Below are 16,033 nucleotides of genomic sequence, written 5' to 3' on the forward strand. Positions count from 1 at the left end.
ACCACCTGCTTTCAGAACTGAGCTTTATATTTCCTTCTCTGAGACAAGCAGACAAAATCTTATCAGGCTGCCCACAAATTTCCCATTCCAAGCTTTCAGCTCTGCCATGGTATGGTGTAGTCTTCCTAGCTTAGCTGTTTGAGCAGGGAAGGGATGAAGTGTGTGGGGCAGAAACAAGAGGGAATTTCTCTAGGATCATAAAATACTAGGGGTGATTGTTGGGCATGGTTAGTACCAGGCATCAACTTCTAAAAATGCCTTCTCTCACAAAGGAGTTCTTCATAAAGTGCAACGATCAGCTGATCTCCATTGTTGCTTTAAAACAAACAAACAAACAAACAAATTCTCTAAAATACATTTCTTGGGGGTTAACATTTGATTTTTGTGTTAAAGAATGAAGAGGGAAAAGATGACAGTGATCCTGGTGGTGGAGCACATACTGAGAAGGTCTCCCTGAAAACCAGTGACTCTTTGGAAAGTCTCTATAGTCTGAACAGTGGCCAGAGCTCATCTAGTAAGTACAAGACACCTATACTTCTTATTTAGTCACTGGATGAATATAGTTATTGCTTATGGCTGTGGAATCAGAGCTGGTGATCAAAAATGTGATGGTAGAGAGCTCTTCATTCTGGCAGACAAAAGTGTAATTTGGTTAAATGTGTAGCAGCTAGGGTAGATATACATCTATCCAGAAATAAGTTGAGTGTTTTTAAGAGTGGAAATAGTAACAGAAGAAAAAAATTAGCATGAATTATAGGACATAGTGCTGGTATATATGCCATACATTTCATTATCACTGCCTTAGTGCTGTGTTTGCAATCACTGGGTGCAGCCACACAAGCGTCCTCTCCTGGCGGACTGGCTGTGAGTTCACCCTTTGCCCTGGAGATGGGAGGCAGACAAAGTCTCTCTGAGTTGATGGGAGATGTGGGTCTGACCTGGCAGCTTTGGGACATGATGCAGAGAGACACAGCACACCTGAAACCCACTGAAAACCCTCCCCCATCACGGTAGTCTTGGCTGGAGGGCAGAGGAGTCTCTGATGAGAAATGTGCCTGCACCTCTCTCTGTGTTGCCCTGCTGTGGATATCTGCTGGGTGGCAAGGCACAGCTATCCCTGGTTACACTGTTGTGCCACCCTGCGGGCACTGCCCGAGGCCTGAGTGCAGACTGGAGCTGCAGTCCAGACCATTTGCACTTAGAGTTAATCTGGCCCTGAGATGGAACTGTGCACTTAAGCAATCAGCTCAAACAAAACCATTTTTATGATCATTTTCTGTGACGTGATTTGTGAAAATCGTATATGGGAGTTTACTTCCAATACACTGCTGCTCTTATCTAAAAACATATTTGGATGGGATATTGCAGAGCTTGCTCAAATTTGCTTGAATTACTCTGCTGATATTTTATTGCTCAACTTGGATAAAATGACAGGCAGAAATGTTGATAAGATTAAAATTTCCCTCTGCAATGCAGGTTCCTTTGATGTTTCGGTTAGCTCTGGAATGAAATAAAATAACTTCTACAGTACTTGTTTTCATTTCTCTGAATAAACAGGAGAAGTTCAGCAGAATTAATTCCCCAAATTGCTCTTTTAGGGTGCATTTTATTAATCTGCAGAGGTAATATTTCAAAAAGTCTGTAAATAAAATGTGTAGTCTATTAGTATCATCACCAGAAAAAGATTACTTTAGGGAAGATATTAATGAAAGATCTCCTACCCATTTTGTTCTGTCTCTTGTAGCATGATTTTTATTGAATGTAGTTATCCTGGAACGTGTCAAACCCACACAGAATACGCTCTGTCTCTGATTCTGTGGTTTTGAACACTTTCCTTTGGGCTGCTGTGCAGAGCTGCTGTATGGGCATCTGGTGCAGGGCTCTCTCAAGCTGCCTCTCTCCTAGGTGGGGTGACCAGCTGCTCCGATGGCACGAGCAACAGGGACAGCCTCCGGTTTGACGACGAGGTCCCCTACAACGGCCCCTTCTGTGGCCGAGCCAAAGTCCACACCGATTTCACACCCAGTCCTTACGACACCGACTCGCTGAAAATCAAGGTGAGACAACCACCAGGATTCCTTCTCTTCCACTAGCAATGCCAGGGGGACCATTTTTTGCATGTAAATAATACATTTAATAATGAATTTTTAATTGCTTAAGCATGTGGAACAGTTTAAAAGCAAGGCTGATCTGGTTTTGCAGTGCTTCTATAAGGACGTAGTTCAGACAAGGCTGCAAAGCCAAGTGTTGCTAAAAGCTTTTTAAGGCACAGATTCCAGGTAGGAACCTCTTCAGGGTATCTCCCTACCCACCCCAGCATTCCTGAGAGTAAAATACGTGTTGCTTCCCACATACATGGTCTGGAGTAAGAAAGAGTTAAGTCTCATGGGATGTGAAGTTGTCTCCCCAAGCTTTTGCAGTCACAACTAGGATATATCCAAAGCTCAATGGCACCCAATGCCTTTAATAAAACCAGTTTGCCTTTACATTGAACCTTTCTTTAAGCCTGTGTTTGAGCTGTGAATATTCTTCAGCCCAGACATGGCAAGGAGTATCCGGGCTGTGTGAGGAAGAGCAACAAAGAGGGCCCAGTTGAACATTACTTAAAAAAACCAGCCCTTCGGACTCTTTTCTTCTTCACATCTTCTTCATTTTGCCAAATCCTGTATCTCACACAGACTCCCTCTCCTCCTCTCTGGCCTACATGAGAGCTGGTGCTCTGCTGGTACTTGCAGTCTTCAGCACTTGCCTTCCACTTCCACCCACATCTAGGGCATTTCTTTGAATACAGTTTAGTAGTTTTAACTATTTAACTGGTCATGAAATGGCAAATATCTGCTGGCTCATATGGGGTTTTTTTTTAGTCATTAGGGTGGTGTATTTTGGAATTATAAGCTAATACTTAGGGTTGGAATCCCCTGTATTTATCACACAAAATTTCAGTACCCTGAATCTGAATTCAAAGTGCATCTGCAGCTTGGCTTGGAGCCACTGCCTAATCCTGACCTGCAACCACATCTGAAGCTCCTGAGCCTGCACGAGTTTGAAGAATAACACGTGCTTATAGAGCTTTAAATAAATGCTTGTTTAGTTTCCATTTCAAATGATTTCCCAGCTCTGAGCCCCATGTTCTAACTAAACCAGGTCACCAGCTCACAGTCAATTCTGTACTTGGGTTTGTACCAAAACTACAAGTGGGTGACCACTTGACTTGCTGTCCATGACCGAACCAGAAAAGATGTACCTCATGGAGCTGTGGACACATCCTAACAAACTGAGTTTGATTTCTAACTTTGTAACAGAATCCCAGACGAAGCAGGTATTTGTTGGATAACTCTTCAAAGGCTTTCAACATTTTTCTGTGATACGTGCCAAAAAGAGAGGGCTCATTTTTGAGGTCCTTGGGAGCAAATTGTGTAGGATGCATGACTTTGTAAGAGTCTTTTTACTATGGGTATTACTCAGAATGACTGTTTTCCTGAGCTCAGACCTTGGTTCCCACAGTGTGGCTGTGAACACCTTTACCAAAAAGCCCTCTTGAAATAGCTGTGTTGTCACCCTTTTAAGCACTCATATTTGTTACGGGAGTTAAATGTTCTTTATTATCTTTGAGAAATGCAGACATTGATTATTCCTATAAAATGGGTAGGAGTCCACCTTTCACACAGATCAGCTGTTTTTGAAGACCCTTGAGACGCTAGATAATAAGATTATTTTGTAAATGCTATGGTACATATTTTGAAAATAACCTTACAGTAATCCCTTGAGTTTTTTTGCCAAAACTATGCCCACTCCCCATGACAAAAGTTAATTGCTGATGCAACCCCATCCCTTTTCAGGGACCAAGTGGAGCACAAAAATAGTGAGAGGGACTGCTTATGCTCACCTCTCCTTCACAAGGTTTGGAGATAAGGACTAGCTCCACTTTCTGTAATTATTTTCCAGGGATTTTATAAAAGGAAGGGCACTAAATCTAGGTAATTAAAAAAAGTTTCTTCACACTGACTAGTGCTGGTTTTGGTCCACAGAGGAAAAGCTACATATAACAAACCAGAGGTGTGCTTTTTTTATTGTTCTAGAAAGGAGACATCATAGATATCATCTGCAAAACTCCCATGGGCATATGGACAGGCATGCTGAACAACAAAGTAGGAAATTTCAAGTTCATTTATGTGGATATTATCTTGGAAGAAGAAGCTGCACCCAGAAAGATAAACCCACACAGAGGAAGCAAAAGGACCAAGCCTAAAACATTGCAAGAGCTCCTGGAATGTGTCCAGCTGCAGGTCAGCCAAGGCATTTCCCATTTCTATTTGAAACGTTCCCTTTCTGTGCGCTCGGGTTTGAATGTCATTTACAGGCAGGAGGAGAAAGGCAGGTTTCAGCAGTTTTGATGTCAGCAAAGCAAAGCAATCTTGTGTCTGTCTTTTATCTGATGTGAGTGATGCCAAGATTATTTTTTTCTTTTTATATACCTTTTATATAACTTCTATGTAACCTCAGTATTCTTAGCATGCATAATTGTAATTCCTTAAGTCTAATAACTTAGCATAGTCCTGGTATTCTGTTAGGCCAGGAGACCAAACATCCTAAAGACCTCGCAGTAGGAGGCCAGAAAACCCTACGCTCTTTTGGGAAACCAAGGTCCCCTCTAGAACATATCCTGTAAATTAGAAATTTGGCCCATTCAGGGGGGAATTCCACAGATAGGGGAATATCACACCATTCATCCAGGCCTCTCACTGGAGCATCCTTGTTAGATATGCTAATTTGTAAGGTCTATAAATTGTTTACACAATCAATGGTGTGTGCGCATTGCGGCACATTCCACCTTGGCAAAGTGGTTCACCAAGAAAGATCCTTATTAAATACCAAGGTAAAAACCCCTTATCCCCTAACCATGTCTGGCTCCCAGTTTTTAAGACCAGGAAAGGCATTATGAGCAGCTTATAGAACTGCATTTTACCTCATCATGTGGCTGGGCTAGGAGACTCCAGTCAGAGAGGGACACTGGTGACTTGTCAGGTCAGCCTGACTGCAGTTGTGTCCCTGAGTATAGGAGATCTGTGGCTGTGGACATTTCAGGGACTGGGCTGCAGTCTGACTCCAGCGCCAAAACTGAGAATTTGTGGTTTTAATTTCTTGTGATCTTTAGGGAGCAATAGTATTTTTGCACTGTGCTCATGTGGCGCCTCTCTCCCTCTCTGCAACCCTAGATCTTGACTGAGTGTCAAAGTGTAATGAGGTCATGATTTACAAGTAACATTTTTAATAAGGGTAATTGCTTTGCTGCTGATGCAAACACTCCTTTCCCTGGAGCATGCACAGAGTTTTGTACTGAGTCAACACACAGCTCAAGAGGGACCTTGTGTGACACAGCAGGGCCAAGGGCTCCCTCTGCTTCTCCCCTTGCTTGTATCGAGGGGTTCCTCCCGTGAAAAGGAAGAGCACTCCTTCCCTCAGAGGCCCTCCTGGGCTCAGCGTGGGAGACACTCATGGGGTGACCCACAAAAGTCCAGACACTCAGCAGATTAAATAATTTCTGACAGAGCTCTGCCCTGGTCCTGTTTGCTGCTGGGCTGTGCTAGGGAGTTCAGGCACAGATGCTGGCATGGCCAGGAGGACTCCCAGGCATCTCTGCCTCTGTTCCCTCTTGCTCCCCACCTCTACCAAAGGTAAGTCAATTGCACTGGAGAACAGAGCCCATTTCAACCTGGCCAAAAAGTGAAACTGTGCCTACTCCTCTACTAAACATAGTGCTTGTTTCCATGAGAGGATTTGCTTGTTTCCTTTCATAGGAATATGCCTCAACCCTCCTGCTGAATGGCTATGAAACTCTAGAGGACTTAAAGGATCTACAGGAAAGCCACCTTATTGAATTAAATATTTCGAACCCAGAAGACAGGGCAAGATTGTTATCAGCAATTGAAAATCTCCAAGACTGTGACAGTAAGTGTTTAAGATTTTTCAAGAGTATGTGCAATAGAATCTTAAGCAAAAGAGAGCTTAGGTCAAACACCTCCAGTAAAGAATTTTCTTTAATTTTTTACAACAACATTCTGCAAATAATTACAATTTTCTTCTTCCTTCACTTCATCCCACACCTTAAATCCTTATACAAATTAGCTTTTTTTTTTGTAGGAAAGTATTGTAAAAAAATCAAAATATACACTAATAGCTAGTTTTCATTCTTCTCTCAAAATTAATCTAACTCGTGTTTCTGGTGAGCTTCCAAGAGTGAACATATGGGGTGTATATATGCACGTGTATTGATCACCATTTTGTTTTCTTCACTTGTTCCTTTTGTGGGGAGTGGAAAAGCTAGGATATGGAACAGCAAAAACTTTTCTCATGCTATTTTAATGATATTTCCAGTCTGACTTCAAATTGTAAATAATTTATGTCAATTTTGTAGAAACTACAGCTAAGCATCTACTTAATTAGGCACTCAGCCAAAACAGGAGGGGTTTTCATCTTCATTGATATTTGTGCATACTCCCCCTATGCTGAGCAGTCATGTCATCAAATGTGCACTTCCAATTGAGAAGTATAGGAAAGAGAGAGAAGGCTAAACAATGTCTTCCTGGGATAGGTTAATATCAATTTTTGTCAGGCATCCACTGACTATCTCCTCAGGCAGATTTCCATTTTTTTTCTAAATGTTTGGGCTTTTTTAAGAACCTATTTGTACATTAAGTTGTTCCTGTTCTTATTCAGCTTCCCATGAAAGGCTCTTGCAAATATCTTGGAGTGCCATTAGAAAGGTTTTCTTTGCCCTCCAGGTTCAGAAGTTCTTTCTGGTCTATAGCTTTGTGAGATGACAGGTTTGAAAAGAACTCTTGAAAGGCTGTCTATGTAGAAGCAATGATTGAAGGAGTGGAGTGAATCCAGAAAAAAAAAAAGGGTTCCATTTTGCACAAGTTTTATTGCAGGGATCTGCTAGGAAGTCACCTGAAAATGTATATACTGCATACAGTGTGTTTGTTGTGGGAACCAGCCTTGCTGTGCTCTCTGCACCTATTACTGTGAATGTTTTTCCACATTTCACACCAGAAAAATAGCAAAGAAAAATGCTAGATTGTTATTTTGCAGTTTGCATCACTATGAAAGCCAAAACGAAACATAATGGTTTCTAGCAGACCACACGAGTGTCAAACTTTTCTGTAGTGGTGAGAGTATGGTTTGCTATTTGTATTTGCTGGGTAACAAAAAGCAGAGCAAGCAGCTTTCGATACTGAATGTGTCTTAATGTTCTACATGCACCTGTGCAAGAACCAAACCTAACAAAGTCCTTACATGTCCCATATTCTGAAAATGAATATATTCACCCTTATTATCCAAATTGAGTTCTTCCTACGTTGGCAGCATAGGATTAAGTCACTTCTCCAGGCAAAACAGTGTCCCTGATGTTATCTACATGGTTTAATAGTTCAAATTCTTGTAACAGCTCTGGGAATAATAACATTAAATCTTATAAAGGGGTCCATGCTTCAGTGATGACACTGTAGTCTTATTTCAAGAGATGAAATGAATATTTGTTTCACATGCACTTTAGATAGGTATAGCAAAATTCAATCAAATAATTTTCTTATAATTTATGAATACTCACAGGGACCAGAACCACAACATCTTTTTGTGTCATACCAGCTATAAGCATTCATTTAAGTCTAGTTAAATTTGGTAACACTTGTGTATATTTTAAGGTAAGCCATGAATAAATACTGTCCTAGTTTGATTCTCGAATCCTTGCCACGTCTGGTTGCAAAGGGATCAGAGCATTTGTCACATGACTGGTGGGGACAGAACTGAACAACCTGTTCCAGAAAGGAGGATACTAAAGACCAAAATGGAGAGAAGCTATCTGTTAAGTTGTTATAATAAAAGACAGGGCGTCAAGATGATCTTGGGGATAAGCTCCACACGAGTCTGACGTTGTGCGAATCATTTGACCTTTTTGTCCTTCTGTCAATCAGATTGGAAAATTGGGTTGAAAGAGCTGGGTGCTACTGTGAAAGTGAATTCTGCATCTGGACTGAACTTTCCTGGGTCAATATTTTTTTTTTCCTAAATGGGCATGGCTCAGTCCAGCATAAATGATTTTTTAATTAAAATTGATTTTGTGCATTGCTTAGAAGTGAGCTGCATAATTACCCACAGCTACAATGTAATCTGTTTACTGGCCAAGAGAATTCTAGATAGAATTTCAGCACTTTCCAGGTAAAATGTTCACTTTTTAAAAATAAGCTTTATGAAAAAGTAAGCTAAGGCCATAGACAGTATTTACTGTTCTAGGCCCATCTTTCTCACAGAGCTTGGAAGACTTCCATGTCTCTGCATTCCATTCATGCTTCCATGAAGCACGTATTTGATTAATGGATGGAGAGGCAGGTATGGCCCAGAGTTGAAATACAAGGGTTTCTGAGTTTTTGTGACACTGCTATTACTCAAAACAACCAAGTGTGCTGGAACATAGCCTCATTTTACTAGACCCTCCTATAAATGCAGTAAAACAAAATTTCATTTTTTTTTTTTAATGTGAAATCTGATCGTGTGAGATGTCCAGAGGTTTTTACAAGGCTTTTAATTTCTTTGTCATTCCTTGGCTTTTTCTTGACATTTATTGTATGTTATGCTAAGTAATTTCTTCATGACACATACTCGTGGTGTATAATTCATCTCACAGAATAAGCATTTATTGAGCTTTCTAACCAAAAGATCTGCAGCAGTAGTTTCCACATTATATGCTACTTAAAGCCATGCAAAATATAGGATTTCTGGCAGTGACATTTTTTAAACTTACATTTGATTTAGAACTGAATGAATTTGAAAGAATAAATTTTACCCATCTTATACCATGAATTTAAAAAAAGTAAGGTTTATTTAGTAATTGCTGCCACACAGTGTTTTTAAAGCAGATTTTTCTTTCTATTACTGCACTATCTTCTTTCTCCCTTTCCTGGGAGTCCAGGCCCAAATTCATCATCTTCAAGTATTTCATGTAGCAAAGCTATCCTAGAACTGCAAGGATTTGTAAGCTCCTTATGACCTTCCCCCCTTCTCAGACATTTTTTTAGATTTTCTATAAGTTGGTCAGACCTATATATTTGGGGCAAAAGTCTTGGTTCCCATGAATTCATGGCTGTGAGGAAAAAAAAAAAAAGGCTTTTTCATAAAGTATTTCTTAATAGCTTTCCATTCTTCTCCCAGATGGCTTCTAGACAGGAGATGGATGTCTGTGCTTTTGTAGGATGCTATTTAAAGTGAAGCAGTTGCTGGATGGTTAATGAATAAAGTAATAAAAGAAGTTTGGAACTTCTTTTCTTGACCGCTTCCCAGGACACACATTTCTGTCTGTGCAATATAGGCTTGATTCTCTTCTCACACAGATTATTTAAATTGAGATGTTCATCCCTGAAATCCACTGGGTTACACTAGTCCAAAGCTATTCTGGGCTAAAGAAAAATTAGACTTTATTGGATATATGTATACAGGTCAATTTATGGAAGAACCCCAAAAAGGTGAATATGTGCAATTTGGGGGATAATATTTTACACTTATCTCCCCAAATCCATTTCCTTAGCTTACTTTTCATATTTAAGTGCAGATCATACTTTAAATTCCACTACTAATACCAAATAAGGTTTACTCTTTATTTATTGTTCTTGGACAGCAAGATAGGGGTAGATAAGGACAGAACTTTCAGTTCTCAGTCACATCCCTTACATGAGAATCAGAGACCAAGAGTTCCATTTTACACTGGGCAGTGCTTTTCAACACATGGGATCATACAGAACCTTGTCAAGGTAAAATAGTGCTCAAAGACAATCTCCCCTTCTGTACTGTGGTACAGCACATTGACCTGAACATAATAGTTCCAGATTTCCCAAGGAAGCTCATCCTTGCATGAGTATTAGTATTTTTCACTTTTTTTTTTTTTCAGGCACATCTGTTTGCTTCCAGATTTTAAAAAAGAAGCTTCTCATTTCTGTTTTCACCACAAGTTCTCAAATCAGTTCAATAACTTTTTAATCCCACAAAAGCTGTGCCACTGATTTCATTGAATGCAATATTTTAAGTTGCGTATCTGTAAATATCCACAAAATATTTAGTCTTTTGAATGCCCAAACTATTGCACAAACCACTTCAGGTTTCTCTGCATCTTTTCCAAAAATTACTGCCCTTTACTGCTTCAAAATGATCTTTTCTGAGTTTGATGCATTATGAGTTCTCCTTTCATTTTCACACTTAGATGGTCTAACTGGTACAGGTGATACATGGCCTGTGTACATACATAGGAGGTCTGGCTTCATCCTCCAAAACTCACTTTGTTCAGTGGGGCCCAGTGACAGGGCAAGGAACAATGGCCATAAACTAAAACACAAGAAGTTTCATCTCAATATGAAGAACTTCTTTACACTGAGGGAGGAAGAGCACTGGAGCAGCTGCCTAGAGAGGGTGCAGAATCTCCCTCTCTGGAAACATTCCAAACCCACCTGGACACGTTCCTGTGTCCCTGCTCCAGGTGACCCTGCCTTGGCAGGGGGGTTGGACCAGATGATCTCCAGAGGTCTGTTCCAAGTATCCTGTCATTCTGTGATTCTGAGCCTTTAGTTATTGCAAGGTGCTGCTCAGTACGGCACTGCTGCACCTCCCAGGAGGGCAGGTGAGTGACAGCCTAAACCAGAGTGCTCCTAGCCCAGCTGACAAAACTCACAAAGGCAAACTCTCAGAGACCATACTCATGAAGTTTGGTTTGCTCTTGGGTGACCTTCTTTTTGCCCAAGACAAAATCCAAGCCCCCTGCCACTCATCTGGTTTAAACTGACATAACTGCACAGGAGTCAGAGTGACCTCTGTGCATTCTTGAGTTGAATTCCTTTAAACCCAAGCTTAAAGTGCTTCCCTAATTAGGACTTTAACCTCATTAGAAAGGGGAAAAGTGCTGGTGAAGGAAAAAAGAAATCTATCCTCGCACGTGTCGTGCACATCTAAGTCATTGAATAACAAAAACTCATTTTAAGGGTCTAAGTAGTGAGGAAGATAAGGGATGCATCACACATCTCTTACCAAGGCTAAAGGCTTCACATTTTTTTCAGAAGTCTGAATATAATCCTACTGTCTAAAAGAGTACTGGAATATATGTGTCAAAATGATGCATATCTTGGGCTCTTCTGGCCATATCATAGACAACAGTGACTGAGAGCCATTTATCTTATGTGAAACTGCTTTACTGTAGAAAAATGATAGGACTTCCATTTGTTGATAAGATAGTTATTTCTGATGATTCTGCAACATCTAACGGCAGTTTAATTTTATCAATTCCTGTTTTCTGTGCAGCATGGCTTTCTTCTGATGTCCAAAAGATTAAGGCAGCAAACCTACCTTTCCTGATGAAGAACTTGAGCATGAACATGTTAGAGAAAGGACTTAAGTAGAATGGAATAGAAGAGCCAAAATTAAAAAAAAAAAAATAAATAAAAGAACAAAAGTTGCTTTGCTCTTCTTATAAAGCAACTTCTAAAACTGCATGCTATGTATTTTTATAATACTCAAGATCCTGTTCAAGTGGTTTAGTAGTTATTGCATAATATTTAAGACTGCTTTAAAGAGAAAAAAAGGCACCAAAGTTTGCTTTCAGTCTTTTCTTCATAAAAATGGAGGGGGTGAGATGTTCTTCCAACTTTTTCTGCTTAGAAAGAAAAATAGAATATATATAAACATTTTTACTGTCTCAAACACCTGAATATTTTTGGTTTTCAGTTTTTCATGTAAGAAAATTCAACTAGTTTTACAGGAAGTTTTACATATATGTATGTCTTCTAAATAGAAATGTCTCATTTTCCTAATTGACCTAAATTCAGATTTAAAAAAAAAAAAAAAGAAAAAAAATCTCAGTTACAGGCTTGTCTGTGACTTTTTCCCTGAAACACACTAGGGAGACATTGATAAAAAAAAAAATTAGGATCTGTTGTTCACATAGGAACTGCTCAGATTATATAGACAACCAGTTACGAGGCACTAAGACAGTGACTGAGACTGCATTTTCCTTTTAATCCACTGGTTACTCGGTCTTCTTTCCATTGTAAAACAAACAAAGTAGATGGAGGCTCCTCTCTGACCTTGAAAACGTAAACAGGATTAGCACTTTTTAGGTCAGTGCTTGCCAGGGCAGCAGAGGATCTGGAGCAGCAGATGAAAGGGCAGCGAGCAGCATTAGGCGGCCGAGGGGATTAGGGGGATGCAGCAGGGCAGGAGGGCTCCCAGTGCTGCACAAGCCTTGGTTCCCTTGGCCCGGTGGGCTGGTGCTGCGGGGAGCTGAGCGCTCCCTCGGGACAAGGCTTTGCTGGGGCATCGCTGTTATTTGTGCCGAACGACTTCTGTCGCTGCCAACGGCGGCGGGAATGCCTTCACCGCTGCGATGCCTTTGTAATTCCTTCCTGACTTCAGTCAGAAATCAATTGGACCCTACATGATCAAATATTTTCCTTGCAAAGAGAGAGATAACATTTGACATGACAAACTGTGTTCTGTAAAGTGAGAAGGAGATCAAACAGTTACAGATATCAATTAAATCTGCTGCGACGTGTGGTCTTTCACGCAACTGCAATTAACAATTAATTTATTTGGGAACAAGGTGGAACTTTTATTCCTTGGAAAATATCTAAAGTAATTTCTTTTATTATTCTTCGAAATACATCTAATTATGCCTATACCCTCAGACTTTATTGAAAAAATAACTAAGCTGAGACTTTGAATTCTTTAAAAAAATCAGCTTAGTTTTACAATTTATTGGCAATTGGAAGTTAGAAGATATTCGGCAGATTTAATCAGGACAAACAAATCTACAAGACTTCCATCAAGACCTCAAAATGCTTCTCAATAAATCAAAATGCTTTGTGAAATAAGCTTGTTGAAATCGCACACAATGAAAAAGGTCTCCAAAGAAATTCTCCTGCTGTTCCATTTCACTGTAAAGGAGTGAAAAATTTCAGACTTTCATTTCTAATTTAATCTGTGTTATTCAATACAAGATAGAAAAAAAAATCAAATTTAAAATCTTTCCCATTTTACCAAATCTTATAATTTCCAACAATTGAAATAAAAGTCAGTATGAATGTTCTCTGTGGAAATTTTAAAATTCTAGGAACTAAAATAGATTTAAATTTTGACACAGCATTAAACCTTTCATATCTTTGGACTTCCATTCTGCCTGAACTTGAATTCAGACAGTTTGAATATGGCTAAAGATCCAGAACTGACTGTTTAACCAAGGAGTAACAAATTAAGTGGAAGAAGAGAACTTTCTTTGCAAAAGCAAAAAGGTACCATTTTCCTGAAGGGCTGAAAATCTGGAGTGGAACCATCTGTTTCTCCTGAGATGTGCTCCCTGTACTTTGTTCAGAAAGCCAAATACAGTTTGAAGTAAAACTACAGCTACAGGTGGTTGGTAACAGCACAAGAAAAAAAGCAGGAAATTGAAAGATTTATATTTTATCGCTTATTTTCTTAAGAAATTTACTGTGAGTAAACATGTACTTCACAGCTAGAGAACAGGAAGAGGAAATTTAAAACCAGTATATATAGGAGTCATTATATACTTGTATGTCCTCTCTTGTTGAACTTTTCTTGAGAGGTCTGTTGATACTGCCCTTGAGTTCCAGATTTTTGAATTTTAACAGATTAGTCATACAGCAGCTAAACAAGGGCAAATTATTTGCAAGATAGTTTGCTTCTACTTAATTTTGGAACAATGTTCAAAAATCACACAGCAGAAATTAGGCATCTTAGCTTCCTCTGAGGTTTCTGTGTTTTGGAAAATAACCTTCTGGATATCAAGCTAAGCTTGATGGAAGTTTCCATGAGCCACCCACTCCTGCTGAAAAGCTCGGTGCTTTAGAAAAGCTGGTTACCGCGTCTTTGTGCCGAGCACTCCTGAAGGGCAGCGCATCCTCTCTCCTGCAGAGAGCACAAGAGGTGGTGGGGGTTGCACTCAAAATCTGGGGTGCAGTGTGTTATAAACAAGGACAGTGGGCTCTGTGGTTAATTCAGTGTCCCACTCTGCGATGCCCGAGCTCAGGAGGGGGAAAGGCTCTGTCTCTGCTGTGGGCACAGTGACCACGCTCAGTGACTGTGGCACTATGCACAGCCTGAAGGACCTCAGCATAAAGGATCAGGCCAAAGCCCCCAGCATTCATCTCTGAGAAACATCCAGAAGGAAAAAGACCAACCTCATTCTCAACTCAGATGTTGTTACACTCGTGTAATCATACTTTTAATTCTCTGATGCTGAGGTTTCTGTTTCTGATGGACAAAATATATTGATGTAGTCATGTGTTGATTACCAGCTCTGTTTCCAAAGTCCTTCAAGATCAGTCATGCTGCTACCTCAGCTCTTTCCCAAGGTACTTGTGTTGACAATTCTTTCTTTCTTTTTCTATTCTTTCTAGTTGAAGAACAGCAGAAAACTGAGGGTGGTCAGGAGACACAGAACTTAAGCCCTCACCAGAGTTTTGACAAATCACAGTTAAATGACTGTCCAAGAGATTCTGGCTGTTACATCTCATCGGAAAATTCAGATAATGGTAAAGAAGAAGCAGACCCAGAAGCCCTGTCTGACATGGTGCAGTCAATAACAATCAGTGAGTCAAACTGATTCAGTCCTGCTGCTTTTCTGCAGATTTTTAGAAGAGACAATCACATTTGTCAGTATGATGGCACAGAAGCAGAACACAAAATATTCTCAACACTGAAAATCTACTTTTTTCTGATTCATGATGCTCTAAGCTGTTTCATATGTGGGCACTTGATAGCTAGATGTTAGTTGATAATAAGGATTTCTCATGTTTTTCTTTTCAATGAATCCACAGGTATTTCCCTGAAAAAGTTTATACAGAAGTATTTATAAATATTTGTACAGCGAATGCATTTTCTATAAAGTAGAGAATTTTTTTAGGTAGTGGTTCATAATCTGGAGATGTTAATTTCTGGAACTGTCCAAAATGTAAATATTGTACATATTTATTTTAAAAATATATGGATTAATCACACTGTCTCTATTTTCAGCTGTGTTTTGCTGATTTGTGTACAGAATGTATTTTCATTGATATATCATCATCATAAAAAGGTGGATACAGTCACACCCTACTTTGAAAAGTACCAAGCCAATTCTCACTACTATAAAGCTCTTTCACACCACTTTTCTCCAAAATGAGCTCTAAAGTAGACTGTCATTTTTCCTGGAGGCATGAGAGCACTGGGGTGAATCTGAATTCAGTTCTCTGTGGTCCTTATCTTGTGGGAGAACAGAGCCATCTGAATGGCTTACGCAGTGGCAATTCTTTTATGGTTCTTTTCACACCTGTTCTCATTTGTCCCAAGCATTATACAGAGAATTCAAACTCAGAGGAAAAAGTCATCAGGATCAATGCTATGCTTTTATGATTACGTTTTGTGAAGATGTTGCCTTTTGTGTGTGGTGTGAAGTTTGTTAATAGAGTATGTGTTTGTATACAGAACTCGGAAGCTAACATGGTTATTGTACATGACTGTCTTTCATATGAGATTTTATTGTCTTTTCCCAGTATATTTCACACTGGAATACACTTTTTAACTGCCTGTCTTCTTTTAGAGTACTTCCTTCAATAATAAACAGAATCATGTGTTTAAGCCCTTTTAAAATACTTGATTTTTAATGTGGTCATTACATTTCAAACACTGCTCTCTTCTAAGACTAACACAGTAAATAGTAATTCCACTGAGCATTTTCAGCATGCATAAGAATCTGTGTATCAAGTCAATAGGGGGACTTTTTGCTCAGTCATTAGTCACAAAATTTTCATAATTTAAGGAATTTTGCATTTATGTTAAAGAGTTTCCACATGTTGCTGACAGCTTGAAAGAAAATGACCTTCAGAAGAGATGAAACACAAAAAGTTCCACCCCAAAAAGAGTATTTCTGAAGAAGCTATAAACAAATGGAAAGCTTTTTCTCCCTTTCCTTTTCTTTTCCCCAATGCAAGCACTTTCTGTACTT

General features: G+C 39.5%; 1 protein-coding gene across 2 annotated transcripts in view; it reads left to right on the forward strand.

The window, feature by feature from the left end:
- SAMSN1 (SAM domain, SH3 domain and nuclear localization signals 1) overlaps window positions 1-15,680 on the forward strand; it is a 50,971-nt gene extending 35,291 nt beyond the window's left edge. For both annotated transcript variants that reach the window (XM_053970283.1, XM_053970282.1), the window contains exons 4-8: window positions 394-514; window positions 1,906-2,057; window positions 4,080-4,286; window positions 5,799-5,949; window positions 14,448-15,680. In XM_053970283.1, coding sequence (XP_053826258.1) covers window positions 394-514; window positions 1,906-2,057; window positions 4,080-4,286; window positions 5,799-5,949; window positions 14,448-14,653 — 837 coding nt within the window. In that variant the 3' untranslated portion in view covers window positions 14,654-15,680. The remainder of the gene's footprint in view (window positions 1-393; window positions 515-1,905; window positions 2,058-4,079; window positions 4,287-5,798; window positions 5,950-14,447) is intronic.
- Window positions 15,681-16,033: the final 353 nt, after the last annotated feature.

This window comes from Vidua macroura, chromosome 2 (genome assembly GCF_024509145.1).
Source record: "Vidua macroura isolate BioBank_ID:100142 chromosome 2, ASM2450914v1, whole genome shotgun sequence".
Taxonomy (NCBI): Eukaryota; Metazoa; Chordata; class Aves; order Passeriformes; family Viduidae; genus Vidua; species Vidua macroura.